The sequence below is a fragment of the Lonchura striata genome, chromosome 29 (assembly GCF_050655825.1).
Source record: "Lonchura striata isolate lonStrDom1 chromosome 29, ASM5065582v1, whole genome shotgun sequence".
NCBI classification, from domain to species: Eukaryota; Metazoa; Chordata; class Aves; order Passeriformes; family Estrildidae; genus Lonchura; species Lonchura striata.
In genome coordinates this window covers 4,009,278-4,023,982 of record NC_140731.1, presented here as the reverse complement: position 1 = coordinate 4,023,982, position 14,705 = coordinate 4,009,278, and the positions used below count along the sequence as shown (strand labels likewise).

Below are 14,705 nucleotides of genomic sequence, written 5' to 3'. Positions count from 1 at the left end.
TAGTGGGCGGCGCTGGGCCGCACAGTTCCCGCAGCCACGGTGGATCCCCGCTCTCTCGGCTCCTCTGCCCGGTTCGGAGCGGGGCCCTTACCGGGGCACGGCACCGGAGGCTCCCCGTCCCTCTCCGGACCCACGGACCGGGAGCACACGTGGGAGGCGCGGCCCCTGGGGCAGAGCCCAGCCCCGGCAGCCCCGGGCGGGGCAGTCCCGGTTGCTCCCGGTCGCTCCCGGTCGCTCCCGGTTGCTCCCGGTTGCTCCCGGTCCCGCAGCAGCCGCATCCCCAGCCCGCACTACATTTCCCATCGTGCCCCGCGCACCCTCAGCCTACAACTCCCATGATGCCCCGCTCGGGGGCGGTGCCCACCCGGTGACGTACCGGCGCCATGGCGACGCGGTGACGTCACGGGGTGAGAGGTCAGGGCGGCGCCGGTCCCGGTTCCGGCCCGGCCCCGGTCCCGGTCCCGGTCCCGGTCCCGGCCCGCTGATGGCGGCCCGGCGGTTCCGCGGCGCCCTCCAGCTCGGGGCGCGGCAGCGCCTGCGGGCCGCGGCGGCCCCGCCCGGCAGGTGAGCGGCGGCGGCGCGGAGGTCACACCGGGGACACCGGGGCGGGCACCGGGAGGCGCTCGTGCTGCGGGGGTTCCTCCGGGCCTGGCCGCGCTCCCGGCCCCCGTGAGGTGCGGTGGTCCCGGGGCACCCCGTGGGAACGGGGGGGTCCCGGCGGGGCCATCCCGGCGATCCCGGGGCTCCCGGTGATCCCGGGGCTCCCGGTGATCCCGGGGCGGCGGCGGCCCGCCGGTGCCGCTGGCCCGGTTGGCCGCGGGGTGGGGAACGCTGGCTGGGGGGCTCTGACCTTGGCGCGAACCCGCGCGGCGACACCGGGAGCGCGGCGGTGCCGCCGGTGCCGCCGCCCGCGGGGGAACCGAGCCCCGGCGGGGTCACCCCGGTGGCACCGGGGAGGGGACGGCCCCGAGGCCACCCGCGGCAGGGAACACGGGGACACGAGCGGGACCGGCGGCCCCGGTGGCACCGGCGGGACGATTCCCGTGGGAAAGTCGCGATCGCCGCCCCGGAGCGGCACCGGAGGCGGGACGGCACCGGGGCACGGCGGCACCGGGCCCCGCCGGGCTTCGGTGTGCCCGGCTCGGGGGTCCCGGCCTTCCTCCTCCTCCTCCCGGTGTCCGCCCCGGGAGCGTCCCCGCGGCTCGGCACCGGCCCGGAGCCCCCGGCGGGGAGGGACCGGGAGGGACCGGGGATGGTCTGGAAGGGACCTGGATGTTCTGGAGGGATTTGGGAAGTTCTGGAGGGATTTGGGAAGTTCTGGAGGGATTTGGGAAGTTCTGGAGGTGATTTGGGAAGTTCTGGAAGGGATTTAGGAAGGTCAGAAAGGACCTGGGATGATTTTGAAGGACCTGGGATGTTCTCAAGGAACCCGGAGTGGCCAAAAAGGAACTGGGGGTGGTTGGAAAGGGACCTGGGATGGTCTGAAGGGATTTGGGAAGTTCTGGAAGGGATTTGGGAAGCTCTGAGGGGCCTGTTAGACTCTGGAACGGATTTTGGAAGTTCTGGAAGTGATTTGGGAAGGTCTGCAAGGAGCTGGACGGGTTGGAAGGGTTTGGGAAGGTCTGGAAGGGAAATGAAGGGAAGTTCTGGAGGTGATTTGGGATGGTCTGAAGAACCTGGAGTGGCCAAGAAGCGACTGGGAGTGGTTGGAAAGGGACCTGAGATGGTCTGAAAGGGACCTGGAAGTTCTGGAAGGGACCTGGAGTGACCATTAAGGGACAGGGATGGTCAGGAAGGGACCTGGGATGGTCTGAAGGAACCCGGAGTGGCCAAGAAGGGACTGGGAGTGGTTGGAAAGGGACCTGAGGTGGGCTGGAAGGGGCTTGGGATGGTCTGAAGGGGCTTGGGAAGTTCAGGAAGGGACCTGGGATGGTTTTGAAGGACGTGGGATGGTCTGAAGGAACCCGGAGTGGCCAAGAAGGGACTGGGAGTGGTTGGAAGGGGACCTGGGATGGTCTGAAGGGACTTGTGAGGCTCTGGAAGTGATTTGGGGAGCTCCAGAGGGATTTGGGAAGTTCTGGAAGTGATTTGGGAAGCTCCAGAGGGACCTTTGAGGTTCTGGAAAGGACCTGAGAAGCTCTGGAGGGATTTGGGAAGCCCTGGAAGGAATTTGGGAAGCCCTGGAAGGAATTTGGGAAGCCCTGGAAGGAATTTGGGAAGCCCTAGAAGCCCTCTTGTCCACCAGGAAGGGTCCCAGGGCACAGCGCTCCCGGTGCTCCCAGTGCTGCCGGTGACAGTCGGTGCTGCCGGTGCCGCTGGTGCTCCCGGTGACTCTGGTGCTGCCGGTGCTCCCGGTGCTGGTTGGTGACTCTGGTGACTCCAGTGCTCCCGGTGCTCCCGGTGCTCCCGGTGCTGGTCGGTGACTCTGGTGACTCCGGTGCTCCCGGTGCCAGTCGGTGACTCCGGTGCTCCCGGTGCTCCCGGTGCTCCCGGTGCCGGTCGGTGACTCCGGTGCCGCCGGTGCTCCCGGTGCTCCCGGTGCCGGTCGGTGACTCCGGTGCTCCCGGTGTCCCCGCAGGCACGTGGCCCCGTGCGGGCTCCGGCCGGGCCCCGCGGGCTGGGAGCCCCGGGCGCAGCCGAGCCGCGGCTTCCTGAGCCTCGGCAACCGGCGCAAGGAGTACTCGGAGCGGCGGATCATCGGGTGAGTGAGCCGGCGGGGCTGAGCCTCACCCGACACAGACCCTGACCCTGACCCCAGCCCTGACCCCAGCCCTGACCCCAAACCCTGACCCAAACACAGACCCTGACCCTGACCCCAAACCCTGACCCAAACCCTGACCCTGACCCTGACCCTGACCCCAAACCCTGACCCCAGCCCTGACCCCAAACCCTGACCCAAACCCTGACCCCAGCCCTGACCCCAACCCTGACCCAAACACAGACCCTGACCCGAACCCCAAACCCTAACCCCAACCCTGACCCCAAACCCTGACCCAAACACAGACCCTGACCCCAGCCCTGACCCCAAACCCAAACCCTGACCCTGACCCCAAACCTGACCCAAACACAGACCCTGACCCCAACCCTGACCCAAACACAGACCCTGACCCCAAACCCAAACCCTGACCCCAACCCCGACCCGAACCTTGACCCCAACCCTGACCCAAACCCTGACCCCAAACCCTGACCCAAACCCTGACCCAAACCCTGACCGAAACACAGACCCTGACCCAAACCCGGACCCAAACACAGACCCTGACCCCAAACCCAAACCCTGACCCGAACCCTGACCCCAAACCCTGACCCAAACCCTGACCCGAACCCAAACCCTGACCCCAAACCCAAACCCTGACCCAAACCCTGACCCAAACACAGACCCTGACCCCAAACCCTGACCCCAAACCCAAACCCCGACCCTGACCCAAACCCTGACCCCAAACCCAACCCTGACCCAGACCCCAGCCCTGATCCTGACCCAACCCTGACCCCAAACCCTGACCCCAAACCCAAACCCTGACCCCAAACCCCAACCCTGACCCCAAACCCCAACCCTGACCCCAAACCCCAGCCCTGACCCCAAATCCCAGCCCCCAATCCCACCCCAAATCCCAGCCCAAATCCCAGCCCCAATCCCAGCCCCCAATCCCACCCCAAATCCCACCCCAATCCCACCCCAAATCCCAGCCCAAATCCCAGCCCCAATCCCAGCCCCCAATCCCACCCCAAATCCCAGCCCCAATCCCACCCCAATCCCAGCCCCAATCCCAGCCAAGCCCCCCAGCGCGGCCGTCTCTGCGCAGGTACTCCATGCAGGAGATGTACGACGTGGTGGCCAACGTGGAGGACTACAAGAACTTCGTGCCCTGGTGCAAGAGGTCGGCGGTGCTGGCGCGGCGCTCGGGGCACCTGAAGGCGCAGCTGGAGGTGGGGTTCCCACCCGTGCTGGAGCGCTACACCTCCATCGTCACCCTGGTGCGGCCACACCTCGTCAAGGTCAGCTGGGACCTGGGGCTGGAGAGACCTGAGGGAGCTGGGGAAGGGCTCAGCCTGGAGGGAAGGAGGCTCAGAGGGGAATTTCCACCCCACCACTCCCTGGTGGGACAGTGGGGTCAGGATCTGCTCCCAGGAACAGCAGGAGGAGAAGGAACAGCCCCAGATTCCTCCAGAAGTTCAGGGTGGACATCAGGAGGAATTTCCTCCTGGAAAAGCTGCTCAAGGTTTGGAGCTGTCTGGAGAAAAGGAGGCTCAGAGGGGAATTTCCACCCCACAACTCCCTGATGGGACAGCAGGGCTGGGATCTGTTTCCTAGGAGGAGAAGGAACAGCTCGAAATTCCTCCAGGAGAAGTTCAGGGTGGACAAGAGGAGGAATTTCCTCCTGGAAAAGCTGCTCAGGCTCTGGAGCTGCCCAGGGAGAAAAGGAGGCTCAGAGGGGAATTTCCACCCCACAACTCCCTGATGGGACAGTGGGGTCAGGATCTGCTCCCAGGGAAGGACGGGAGAAGGGAAATCAGCCTCAGGTTGTCCCAGGGGAGGCTCAGGTTGAATTTCCCCGTGGAATTCGCTGTCAGCATTGAGGTGCCCAGGGAAGCTCTCGGTGCCCGTCCCTGGAGCTGGCCGGGCCGTGGCACTCGGGGGGATCCAGGAGGGGCTTCCAGCCTGGAGGGCTCCGTGATGCCGGTGCCCGCCGGGCCCCCACACCCCCTGTGCCCGCCCAGGCCGTCTGCACCGACGGGCGCCTCTTCAACCACCTGGAGACCAACTGGCGCTTCAGCCCCGGCATCCCCGGCTACCCCCGCACCAGCACCGTGGATTTCTCGGTACGACCATCCCGGTCCCTTCCTGAGCTTCCCGGTCCCTTTCAGCCCATCCCAGATCCTTCAGAACCATCCCTGTCCCTTCCTGAGCTTCCAGGTTCCTTCCAGAACTTCCCAAGCCCCTTCAGACCATCCCAGCTCACTTCCAGAACTTCCAGATCCCTTCCAGACCATCCCAACTTCCTTCCTGAACTTCCAGGTCCCTTTCAGACCATCCCAGGTCCTTCCAGACCATCCCAGGTCCCTTTCCAACCACCCCCAGTCCCTTCTTGGCCACTCCGGGTCCCTTCAGACCATCCCAGGTCCTTTCAGACCATCCCAAATCCCTCTGGAGCTCCCCAAATCCCTTCCAGAACTTCACTTCCCTTCCAGACCTTCCCAAGCCCTTCCAACCCGTCCCAGCTCCTTCCAGACCTTCCCAAATCCCCCTGAGACCATCCCAGGTCCCTTCCTGACCATCCCTGTCCCTTCATGGTCACTCCAGGTCCCTTCCAGAACTTCCAGGTGCCTTCCAAACCATTCCAGGTCACTTCCAGCCCCCGGGGGAGGGCAGGGCTCACCCACTGGGGGCTCACCTCCTCCTCCTCCTCCTCCTCCTGCCCAGATCTCCTTCGAGTTCCGCTCCCTGCTGCACTCCCAGCTGGCCACCGTCTTCTTCGACGAGGTGGTCAAGCAGATGGTGGCCGCCTTCGAGCGCCGCGCCGCCAAGAACTTCGGGCCGGAGACGCGCATCCCGCGGGAGCTGATGTTCCACGAGGTGCACCAGACGTGAGGGCGGCGGGCCCGGGCACCCCGGGCACCCCTGGGACTGTGCCAGGCACCCCCAGACCGTGCCAGGCCCGTGCCAAGCCCACCCCCCGAAATATTTATTCGAGAATTGCGTTTCTGCTGCCGTTGCCTCAACGCCCCCCGGGGCTGCCGTGAGCCCCCCCCAGGGGTCCCGGCGCTGGACTCTCCCTGGTTTTGCAGCTGATTTGGGGTTTTAAAATGTTTTTGTTTGGTTGGGTTTCTTCTTTTCTTTTCTTTCTTTGTTTTTGGTTCTTTTTAAGCTCCCCAGCCAGGCCGGAGGGCCCCGGTGGGGGCAGCTCCGGTGCCTGGGCCCCGCCGTGTCCCGGGGACGAGCGGGATGGGGGGGTTTGGTGGGAGGGGGGATGAAAAAGAAGCTGCTGGGACCCCCCCCCCAAATTCAACCCCAGCTCCTCCAGGAACAGAAGGGCAGGAGCCCCCCGAGCCCCCCGAGCCGTCGCACACTTTGCACAAGCCACACGCACAGGGTGGGGAGGGGGCGGCTCCCGCTGCCCCCCCGCCGCCCCCCACCCCAGCACCCTCCGCAGGGACCCCCCGGTCCCCACCCCGCCCCACACCTCGCCATTCCTCACCTGTGGGAGGGGAGCAGGGATGGGAAGGCCTCAGTTTCCCCCAGCCCACCACCACGAAGCCCCCCCCAGGGGGGTGAGGGGCTCCCCGAGCCCCCCGAGCCTGTCCTGGCCGTGCTGCCCGAGGAAGGAAGGGCTTTGCCAGGCCAATAAAGAGAATTTTCCAAGGGTCAGCAGCCTCCTGGTCCTCATTCGGCTCTTTGGTGGGGAGGGGGCTGCATGCTGAGACCCCCGGGTGGGGCGGGGGCACCATCCCCTCGGGCAGGGAGAGGGGGGAGGCTGGGGGTTTGTTAATAAAAACATTTATTTTGCATTTTTGTTGTTGTTTGTACAGAAGTGCCCGAGAGCTGCGAGGAGCCGGGGTGGGGCCGGGGGGGGGTCCCAGCTCTGGCTCCCGGGGGGCTTCAGGCGGGGTGGGGGAGGGAGGGGAAGGGCCGGGGGGTCACACAAACACGGGGAGGAGTGTATCGAGTCCCTGCGGGGCCGGACGCGGGGCTGCACCGATCCCCTCTCGGGGGGGCTGCGCCCCCCAGGAGCCCCCCCAGCCCAGCAGCGGCGGAGCCGGGGGGGCTCCCAACGTGGGGAGCCCGGGGGGGCTCCCAGCGGAGCCCGGGGGGCTCCCGGTGTGCGCAGTGAGAGCTGCAGGGGCGGGGAGGGGGCGCGGGAGCCCCCCGCCCGCAGCGGGGCAGGGGGAGCTGGGTGCGGGGCTGGGTGGGGGAGGACCCCAGGGCTGCCTCTGCCCCTCCCCGCGGCGGGGGGGGTGGGCGAGCGGCCCCGAGGGGGGGTCCCGGGGGGAGCCGAGTCCCCGTCCCTTCTTCAGGCGGATTTGTAGCCCACGAGCTGCATCAGGCCCTTGGTGCTCATGGATTTGGGCCGCTCCAGGGGGAATCCCAGCGCCCGGCTCCAGATGAGCTGCGAGAGGACGCCCAGCGCCCGCGACACCCCGAACAGCACCGTGTAGTAATTCATCTCCTTCATGCCGTAGTACTGCGGGCAGGGGCACGGCGTGGGCACGGGCTCGGCGGGGGCACGGGCTCGGCGGGGGCACGGGCTCGGCGGGGGCACCGGGCTCGGCGGGGGCACGGGCTCGGCGGGGGCACCGGGCTCCGGGTGGGCACGGGCTCGGCGGGGACACCGGGCACGGGGAGAGGGATGGACAGGGAGAGGGAGAGCAGCAGGGGGAGGAGAGAGGGATGGGCGGGACAGAGAAGGGACAGGTGGGACACAGGGAGAGAGCAGCAGGGGGAGCGGGGGATGGATGAGGAGAGGAACAGGCTGGGGAGAGGGAGGGATGGGACGGGGGAAGAGATGGACAGGATGGGGAGAGGGACACAGGGAGAGGGAGGAGAACAGGGAGAGGGACACAGAGAGGGACACACAGACAGGGAGGAGAACAGGGAGAGGGACACACAGGGCAAGGGACACACTGGGAGAGGGACGGACGGACAGGAGGAAGGATGGAACAGGGAGAGGGATGTGAACATGGAAAGGGACACACGGACAGGGAGAGGGACACACGGACAGGGAGAGGGACAGGGAGAGGGACACAAAGGGCAAGGGACAGGGAGAGGGACACACAGGGAGAGGGAGAGGGACAGAGACATGGAGGAGAACAGAGAGAGGAACACACAGGGCAAGGGACACACCCGGAGAGGGACGGACGGACAGGAGGAAGGACAGAACAGGGAGAGGGACACACGGACAGGGAAACGGCCAGGCAGGAGCGAGGGCCACGGGCAGAGGCGCGGCGGCGCCGGGGCTCACCTGCAGCAGGACCCCGCTGTGCGCGTCCACGTTGGGCCAGGGGTTCTTGGCCTTGCCCTGCTCCAGCAGCACGTCGGGCACGATCTTGTAGAGCTGCGCCACCAGCTTGAAGAGCGGGTCCCGGGGCAGGTGCTTGAGCGCGAACTCGCGCTGGCAGGTGTAGCGCGGGTCCGTCTTGCGCAGCACCGCGTGCCCGTAGCCCGGCACCACCTGCGGGGCGGGACAGGGCTGCCGCGGACCCACGGGGTGGACCCGGACCCACAGAACAGCCCCGGAACCCCAGAACAGCCCTGGACCCACAGCCACGGACCCACAGAACAGCCCCAGACCCCCAGAACGGCCCCTGACCCACAGAACAGCCCTGGACCCACAGAACAGCCCTGGACCCACAGCCACGGACCCACAGAACGGCCCCTGACCCACAGAACGGCCCCTGACCCACAGAACAGCCCCGGACCCACAGAACAGCCCTGGACCCACAGCCACAGATCCCCAGAACGGCCCCAGACCCCCAGAACGGCCCCTGACCCACAGAACAGCCCCGGACCCACAGAACAGCCCTGGACCCACAGCCACGGATCCCCAGAACAGCCCCGGACCCACAGAACAGCCCTGGACCCACAGCCACGGATCCCCAGAACAGCCCCGGACCCACAGAACAGCCCCTAACCCACAGCCTCTGACCCACAGCGCGGCCCCTGACCCACAGAACGGCCCTGGACCCCCAGCCCCTGACCCACAGAACAGCCCCAGACCGACGGCGCGGCCCCGGACCCACAGAACGGCCCCTGACCCACAGAACAGCCCCGGACCCACAGAACAGCCCCCGACCCACAGCATGGCTCTGGACCCACAGCGTGGCCCCCAACCCCCAGAACAGCCCCTAACCCACAGCCCAGCCCCTGATCCCCAGCACCGCCCCTGACCCCCAGCCCTCGACCCACAGAACGGCCCCTGACCCCCAGCCCCTGACCCCCAGCCTGGCCCCTGACCCCCAGCCCCTGACCCCCAGCCTGGCCCCTGACCCACAGCCCCTGACCCACAGCCCCTGACCCCCAGCCTGGCCCCTGACCCCAGCCCGGCCCTGACCCCCAGAATAACCCCTGACCCCAGCCTGGCCCTGACCCCTAGCCCCTGACCCCCAGCCCCTGACCCCCAGCCTGGCCCTGACCCCCAGCCGCCCCCAATCCCACCCTGCCCGAGTTGAGCGTGTTCCAGATGAAATCCCGCAGCTTCTCGTCCGACACGTCCTTGCCCAGCTCCTTCTGCAGGTCCGTGAGCCACAGCAGCACCTCCTGCGGGACCGGACGGATGAGTGAGGCGGGGAGAGGGGAGAGGGACACGGGGAGAGGGACAGAGGGACACGGGGATGGGGAAAGGGATGGGGAGAGGGACACAGGGACATGGGGAGAGGGACAAGGGGATGGGGAGAGGGACAGACAGAGGAATACAAGAACAGGAGAGACAGACAGGGAGAGGGACACATGGACAGGTAGAGAGACAGGAGGTGGGGGCAGACAGGGAGAGGGACATGGACAGAGGAACAGAGGGACAGAGACATGGACAGAGGGACAGAGGGACAGACAGGGAGAGGGACGCAGAGGGACAGACAAGGAGAGGAACATGGACAGAAGGACAGGGAGAGGGAGAGTAACATGGACAGAGGAACAGAGGGACAGACAGGGAGAGGGACACAGAGGGACAGACAGGGAGAGGAACATGGACAGAAGGATAGGGAGAGGGACATGGACAGAAGGACAGAGGGACAGACAGGGAGAGGGGCATGGACAGAAGGATAGGGAGAGGGAGAGTAACATGGACAGAGGGACAGACAGGGAGAGGGGCATGGACAGAGGGACAGAGGGACCGACAGGGAGAGGGGCATGGACAGAGGGACAGACATGGACAGAGGGACAGAGGGACAGACAGGGAGAGGGGCGCCCCGGGCAGGCTGCAGTGCCCACCTGGTTGGCGAGGCCGTGCAGGGGCCCGGCCAGCCCGTTCATGGCGGCGGCGAAGGCGAGGTAGGGGTCGGACAAGGCGCTGCCCACGAGGTGGCTCGTGTGGGCACTGACGTTCCCTCCCTCGTGGTCACTGCCGGGGCGAGAGGGCCATGAGGATTCCCCCAGCCCCACCAAACGCCCTGCACAGCATTTTGGGGCTGGGGAGCACGGCGTGGCCAGCCCGGTTCAGCCCCGCCTGCTCCCGGTGACGCCCCGGGAGCAGCCCGGGCACGTCGGTGGGGTTGGGAGCGGGGCCAAACCCCGTCCCCATGCTCCGGGTGCGCTCCCAGCTCCGTACCTGTGGATGGTGAGGTAGAGCCGCATCAGCTCGATGAACTGGGGGTCGGTGTAGCCCAGCATGTTGGTGAAGTTGTGGGACCAGTCGAGGTTGGGGTCGATGGCGCCGATGCCGCTGCCCTCGCGGTACAGGTTGCGGTAGATCTTGGCGGCCACGCACGGCAGCTTGGCGATCAGGTCCATGGCGTCCTCGTACACAAACTGGCACCACGGGGTGAGGGGCCGTGCTCTCCCGAGCCCCCCGCACCCAAAACCCACCCCAAAACTCGGCAGCCCCCCCCGTACCTCCCAGTACTTGGCGCGGTGGATGCCCTCGGCGTAGGCGCGGGCGAACTTGCTCTCGCTGTTGAGGGCGGTGACGGCGGCGCTCAGCTGGGACATGGGGTGCAGGTTGGTGGGGAAGTTGTCCAGCATGGTCACCACGTGGGAGGGCAGAGCTGCACGCTTGGCCCACTCCCGGGACAGCCAGGTCACCTACGGGGACACACCGGGGCTGAGCTGCGGGCCTGGGGCTGCCAGACCCCTCCTCAGCCATTTGCCAGCCTCTCCTGGGTCTGGGGGCTGCCAGACCCCTCCTCAGCCATTTGCCAGCCTCTCCTGGGTCTGGGGGCTGCCAGACCCCTCCTCAGCTTTTTCCAGGCCCCTCCTGGGTCTGGGGGCTGCCAGACCCCTCCTCAGCCATTTGCCAACCTCTCCTGGGTCTGGGGGCTGCCAGACCCCTCCTCAGCCATTTGCCAACCTCTCCTGGGTCTGGGGGCTGCCAGACCCCTCCTCAGCCATTTGCCAACCTCTCCTGGGTCTGGGGGCTGCCAGACCCCTCCTCAGCCATTTGCCAGCCCCTCCTGGGTCTGGGGGCTGCCAGACCCCCACTCAGGTTTTTCCAGCCCCCTTCTGGGTCTGGGGGCTGCCAGACCCCCCCCTCAGCTTTCTCCAGCCCCTCCTGGTGGTACCTGCTCCTGGGTCGGGATTTCTCCAGTCACCAGCAGCCAGAAGAGCCCCTCGGGCAGTGGCTCCTCTCCCCCCGCAGCTTTGGGCAGCTTCTTCTGGCACTCGGGAATGCTGTAGCCACGGAAGCGGATGCCCTGCGGGGCCGGGAGCCTCAGCGGGGCCGGGGGGACGTGGGGTGGGACAGGGGGATGGGGTGGGATGGGACAGGGGGTACAGGGGGGACGGGGCCCTACCTCGTCAGGATCCAGTACGGAGGTCTCGTAGATCAGCCCTTTCATGCCCCTCATGCCGCCGTACACCTGGAGGGAGCCGGGAGGTCGCAGTGAGGGGCGGTGGCAGGGCCCGGTGGCCCCGGTTTGGCCCCGGTGTGGCCCCGGTGACCCCGGTTTGGCCACACACTCACCATGTCCACCGTGATCTGCCCGATGGTCGTGCTGCCGTGCTGCTGCCGGAAGCTCTTGATCTTCGCCTGCTCCTTGGGGATCATGGTGGCCAAGACGTCTTTGAGGTTCTGGGGACAGGGGACAGGGCTGTGAGACCGGGGCTGAGCACAGGACGGGGGGGACAGGAGAGGAGGGACAAGGAAAAGGTGTGACAGCTGAGAGGGGACTCCCCGTGGACAGGGGTGACAGGAAAGAGGGTGACAACAGAGACAGGGACAGGAAACGGGGACAGGAGAAGGGGTGATAGAACAGGGGCTGAAAGGGGGGGACAGGAGAGAGGGTGATGAGGGAGGGTGCTCCCCTTGAAGAGGGGTGACAGGAGAGGGGGTGACAGGAGAGGGGGTGACAGGAGAGGGAACTCCCATTAGAGCAGAGTGACAGGATGGGCTGACAGGAGAGGGGTTCATGGCAAAGAGGGTGACAAGAGAGACTGGGACAGGAAAGAGGATGACAAGTGACGGGCATCCCCTTGGAGAGGGTCTCAGGAGAGGCAGGAGAACAGGTGACAGCACCGGGTGACAGCACCGGGTGACAGCACCAGGTGACAGCACCGGGCTCACGGGACAGGACCCCCCTGTCCCCTTACCGTGGCAGCGCTGGCGTGGCGAGCGGCCAGGAGGACACACGGAGCGTTCTGCGGGACAAGGGACACAGAGACCCGCCTGTCACCGGGGCAGCCACACGAGGCTGAGACCCGGCTCCCAGGGACGCCGGAGCCGCTTCACTCGCCCACGCGGGCGCGGCTCGGAGCCGGGAACGGCGGGACCGGGAGCAGCGGGACCGGGATCAGCGGGACCGGGAACGGCGGGACCGGGAGCGGCCGGGATCAGCGGGACCGGGATCAGCGGCACCGGGATCAGCGGGACCGGGAGCAGCGGGACCGGGATCAGCGGGACCGGGAGCAGCGGGACCGGGAGCAGCGGGACCGGGAGCGGCCGGGATCAGCCCCGCGCTGCCCTCGCAGCCGGGGCCGGAGCTGGCACGGGGAACGCGGCCGCGTTCTCCTTCCTGGAGCCGCGCCCGGCGGTTTTCCTGAGCCGGGGAATCCGAACTTTGTTCCTCGCCCACGCGTGGGAACCGGGAACCGCGGGGACTCCGGCCCGGCGGGGACACCCCGGGAACACAGCCCAGGCCTGGCACGGGGCACACCGGGGCACACCGGGGGACAGCGGGGCACACCGGGGCACACCGGGGCACACCGGGGGACACCGGGGGACAGCGGGGGACACCGGGGCACACCGGGGCACACCGGGGCTGCCATCCCCAGGGACGCCCGGAGCTCCCGGGGCCGCAGCTGCGGCAGCGCCTGCGGCAGAGCCGGAACATGACTCGGTTTTTCCGCCGGCCGCCGGGAGGACGCGGCGGGGCCGCGCTGCAGAGAAGCCCCCCGGTGTCCCCCGGTGTCCCCCGGCCCGGGCGGGGGTCCCCGGTGTGCCGGGTGTGGCCGCGGCGGGTGGCGAGGCCGCGTTCCCCCGCAACAGGCGGCTCCGGGAACGGGAAACGGAACAATGGAGGCGGCAGCGAGAAGCCCAAGGTCAAGGCGGCCGCTGCCGCCCCGCCACCCCCACCGTGCCAGCCCCGGTGTCGCCCCCGGTGTCGCCCCGTTCTGGGGGTCCCCACGGCTCGTCCCGCTGCCACCGAGGTGCCGCTGGCTCAAGGTCACACGTGTTGGCGGTGACACCGGGCACCGGCCGGGGGGGGAGCGCGGGGCCACACCGGGACCGTCCCGGGGCTCCCGTTGCGCTCGGGGGTGCGGGGAGGAGGAGGAGGAGGAGGAGGAAGGCCGGGATCACGGCTCAAGCCAGGGGGGCGGCTCCGGTCCGCCCGTTTTGAGGGGAGAGCAGGGCCAAGTGGGGCATGGCGAATATCCCAAAATATCGCCCGGTCGATAAAGACACCGCAACGCCCGTTACGAAACGCCGGGGCCGCGGCCAAGCCAAACAGAACGGAGGGGTCGGGGCCGCTCCGGCCCGGTACCGGCGCTCGGCTAGCACGGGGGTCCTCCCGCTGTGACCCCGGTGTCCTCTACGGCACCGGGACGCTGGGGAAGGGCGGCGGCGGAGGGGACGGTCCCCGCCTCCACCCCCCCCACTGCCGGTGCCACCGGGCGCGGGGTCCCGGGGGTCGTCCCGGACCCCCCAAGCCCAGCGCTGCACAGCGAGGAACCGGAACCGCCAGCGGGGCTGCCCCGGGGCGGGGAGCCCCGCACGGGGCTGAGGCACCAGCGGAGCTCCCCGGGCACGAACCGGAGCCCCCCCGAGCCACTCCCGGTTACCCCCGGCTCCGGGAAGGCTGCGGCGGGAGCGCCGGGCGCCGGCTGCCGCCACGTGCTGCGGCCGCGGCCCCGCGCCCACCCCGGTCCCGATGCCGGTGCCGGTCCCGGTCGCGATGCCGGTCCCCCCGGTCCCATCCCCCCCTCCGCCGCGCGGCCCCTTTAAGGCAGCGCCCCCCGCGTCGCCCCTTTAAGAGCCGGACCCCCCCCGCTCTCCCTTCCCCCCGCGGCGTCGCCCCTTTAAGGCGCGGCGAGGCCGGGCCGGGCGCGCTCACCTTGGGCCCGCGGAGGCGCGCGGCCGCCCGGCTGCCGGCGGCGAGGAGCGTCATGGCGGTACCGGGGCGGGACAGGCCGGGACTGAACGGGGCCGGGGCCGGGACCGGGAGCGGGGCCGGGACCGGGAGCGGGGCCGGGGCGGGAGCGGGGCCGGAGCGGCGGCGGCCGGGGGTCCTCAACGTGAGGGCGGGGCGGAGCGCGGCGCTGTTCATTAGCATAACCCCGCCCCCTCCCGGGGCAGAGCCGTTTGCTATTGGCCAAGCGGCGCGCCGCGGGGCGGGGCCACGCTAATGAAGTGGCGGGGGGCGCAGGCTATAGGTGGCCGCCGCATTCGCCTGATCAGGGCCAGGGGTGGGGTGAGGGGGTGCCCGCCCCGTCTCGTGACGTCACCGGCCGCGGCGCGTGACGTCACGGCCCGGTGTCCCGGTGGGGTTCGGCAGCGGGGGTGGGGGCAGCCCCGTGACGTCACAGACGCGCAGCCGGGCGGTATGAGGTCACAGGAGCCCGTGAC

At 68.5% G+C, this 14,705-nt stretch overlaps 2 protein-coding genes across 2 annotated transcripts; one reads left to right on the top strand and one right to left on the bottom strand.

Moving 5' to 3' along the window:
- Window positions 1-410: 410 nt before the first annotated feature.
- COQ10A (coenzyme Q10A) lies at window positions 411-6,361 on the top strand. Its single transcript, XM_077788636.2, has 5 exons — window positions 411-564; window positions 2,579-2,701; window positions 3,801-3,993; window positions 4,717-4,818; window positions 5,420-6,361. Exons 1-5 carry the CDS (start codon window positions 485-487, stop codon window positions 5,585-5,587), a joined length of 666 nt encoding a protein of 221 aa, XP_077644762.1. The 5' UTR covers window positions 411-484; the 3' UTR covers window positions 5,588-6,361.
- A 116-nt stretch (window positions 6,362-6,477) lies between these two features.
- On the bottom strand, window positions 6,478-14,372 carry CS (citrate synthase). Its single transcript, XM_021542465.4, has 11 exons — window positions 14,194-14,372; window positions 12,233-12,280; window positions 11,607-11,714; window positions 11,437-11,502; window positions 11,206-11,337; window positions 10,541-10,729; window positions 10,257-10,456; window positions 9,920-10,049; window positions 9,149-9,250; window positions 7,956-8,165; window positions 6,478-7,178 (listed from the first exon to the last, which is right to left on the bottom strand). Exons 1-11 carry the CDS (start codon window positions 14,245-14,247, stop codon window positions 7,008-7,010), a joined length of 1,410 nt encoding a protein of 469 aa, XP_021398140.1. The 5' UTR covers window positions 14,248-14,372; the 3' UTR covers window positions 6,478-7,007.
- Window positions 14,373-14,705: the final 333 nt, after the last annotated feature.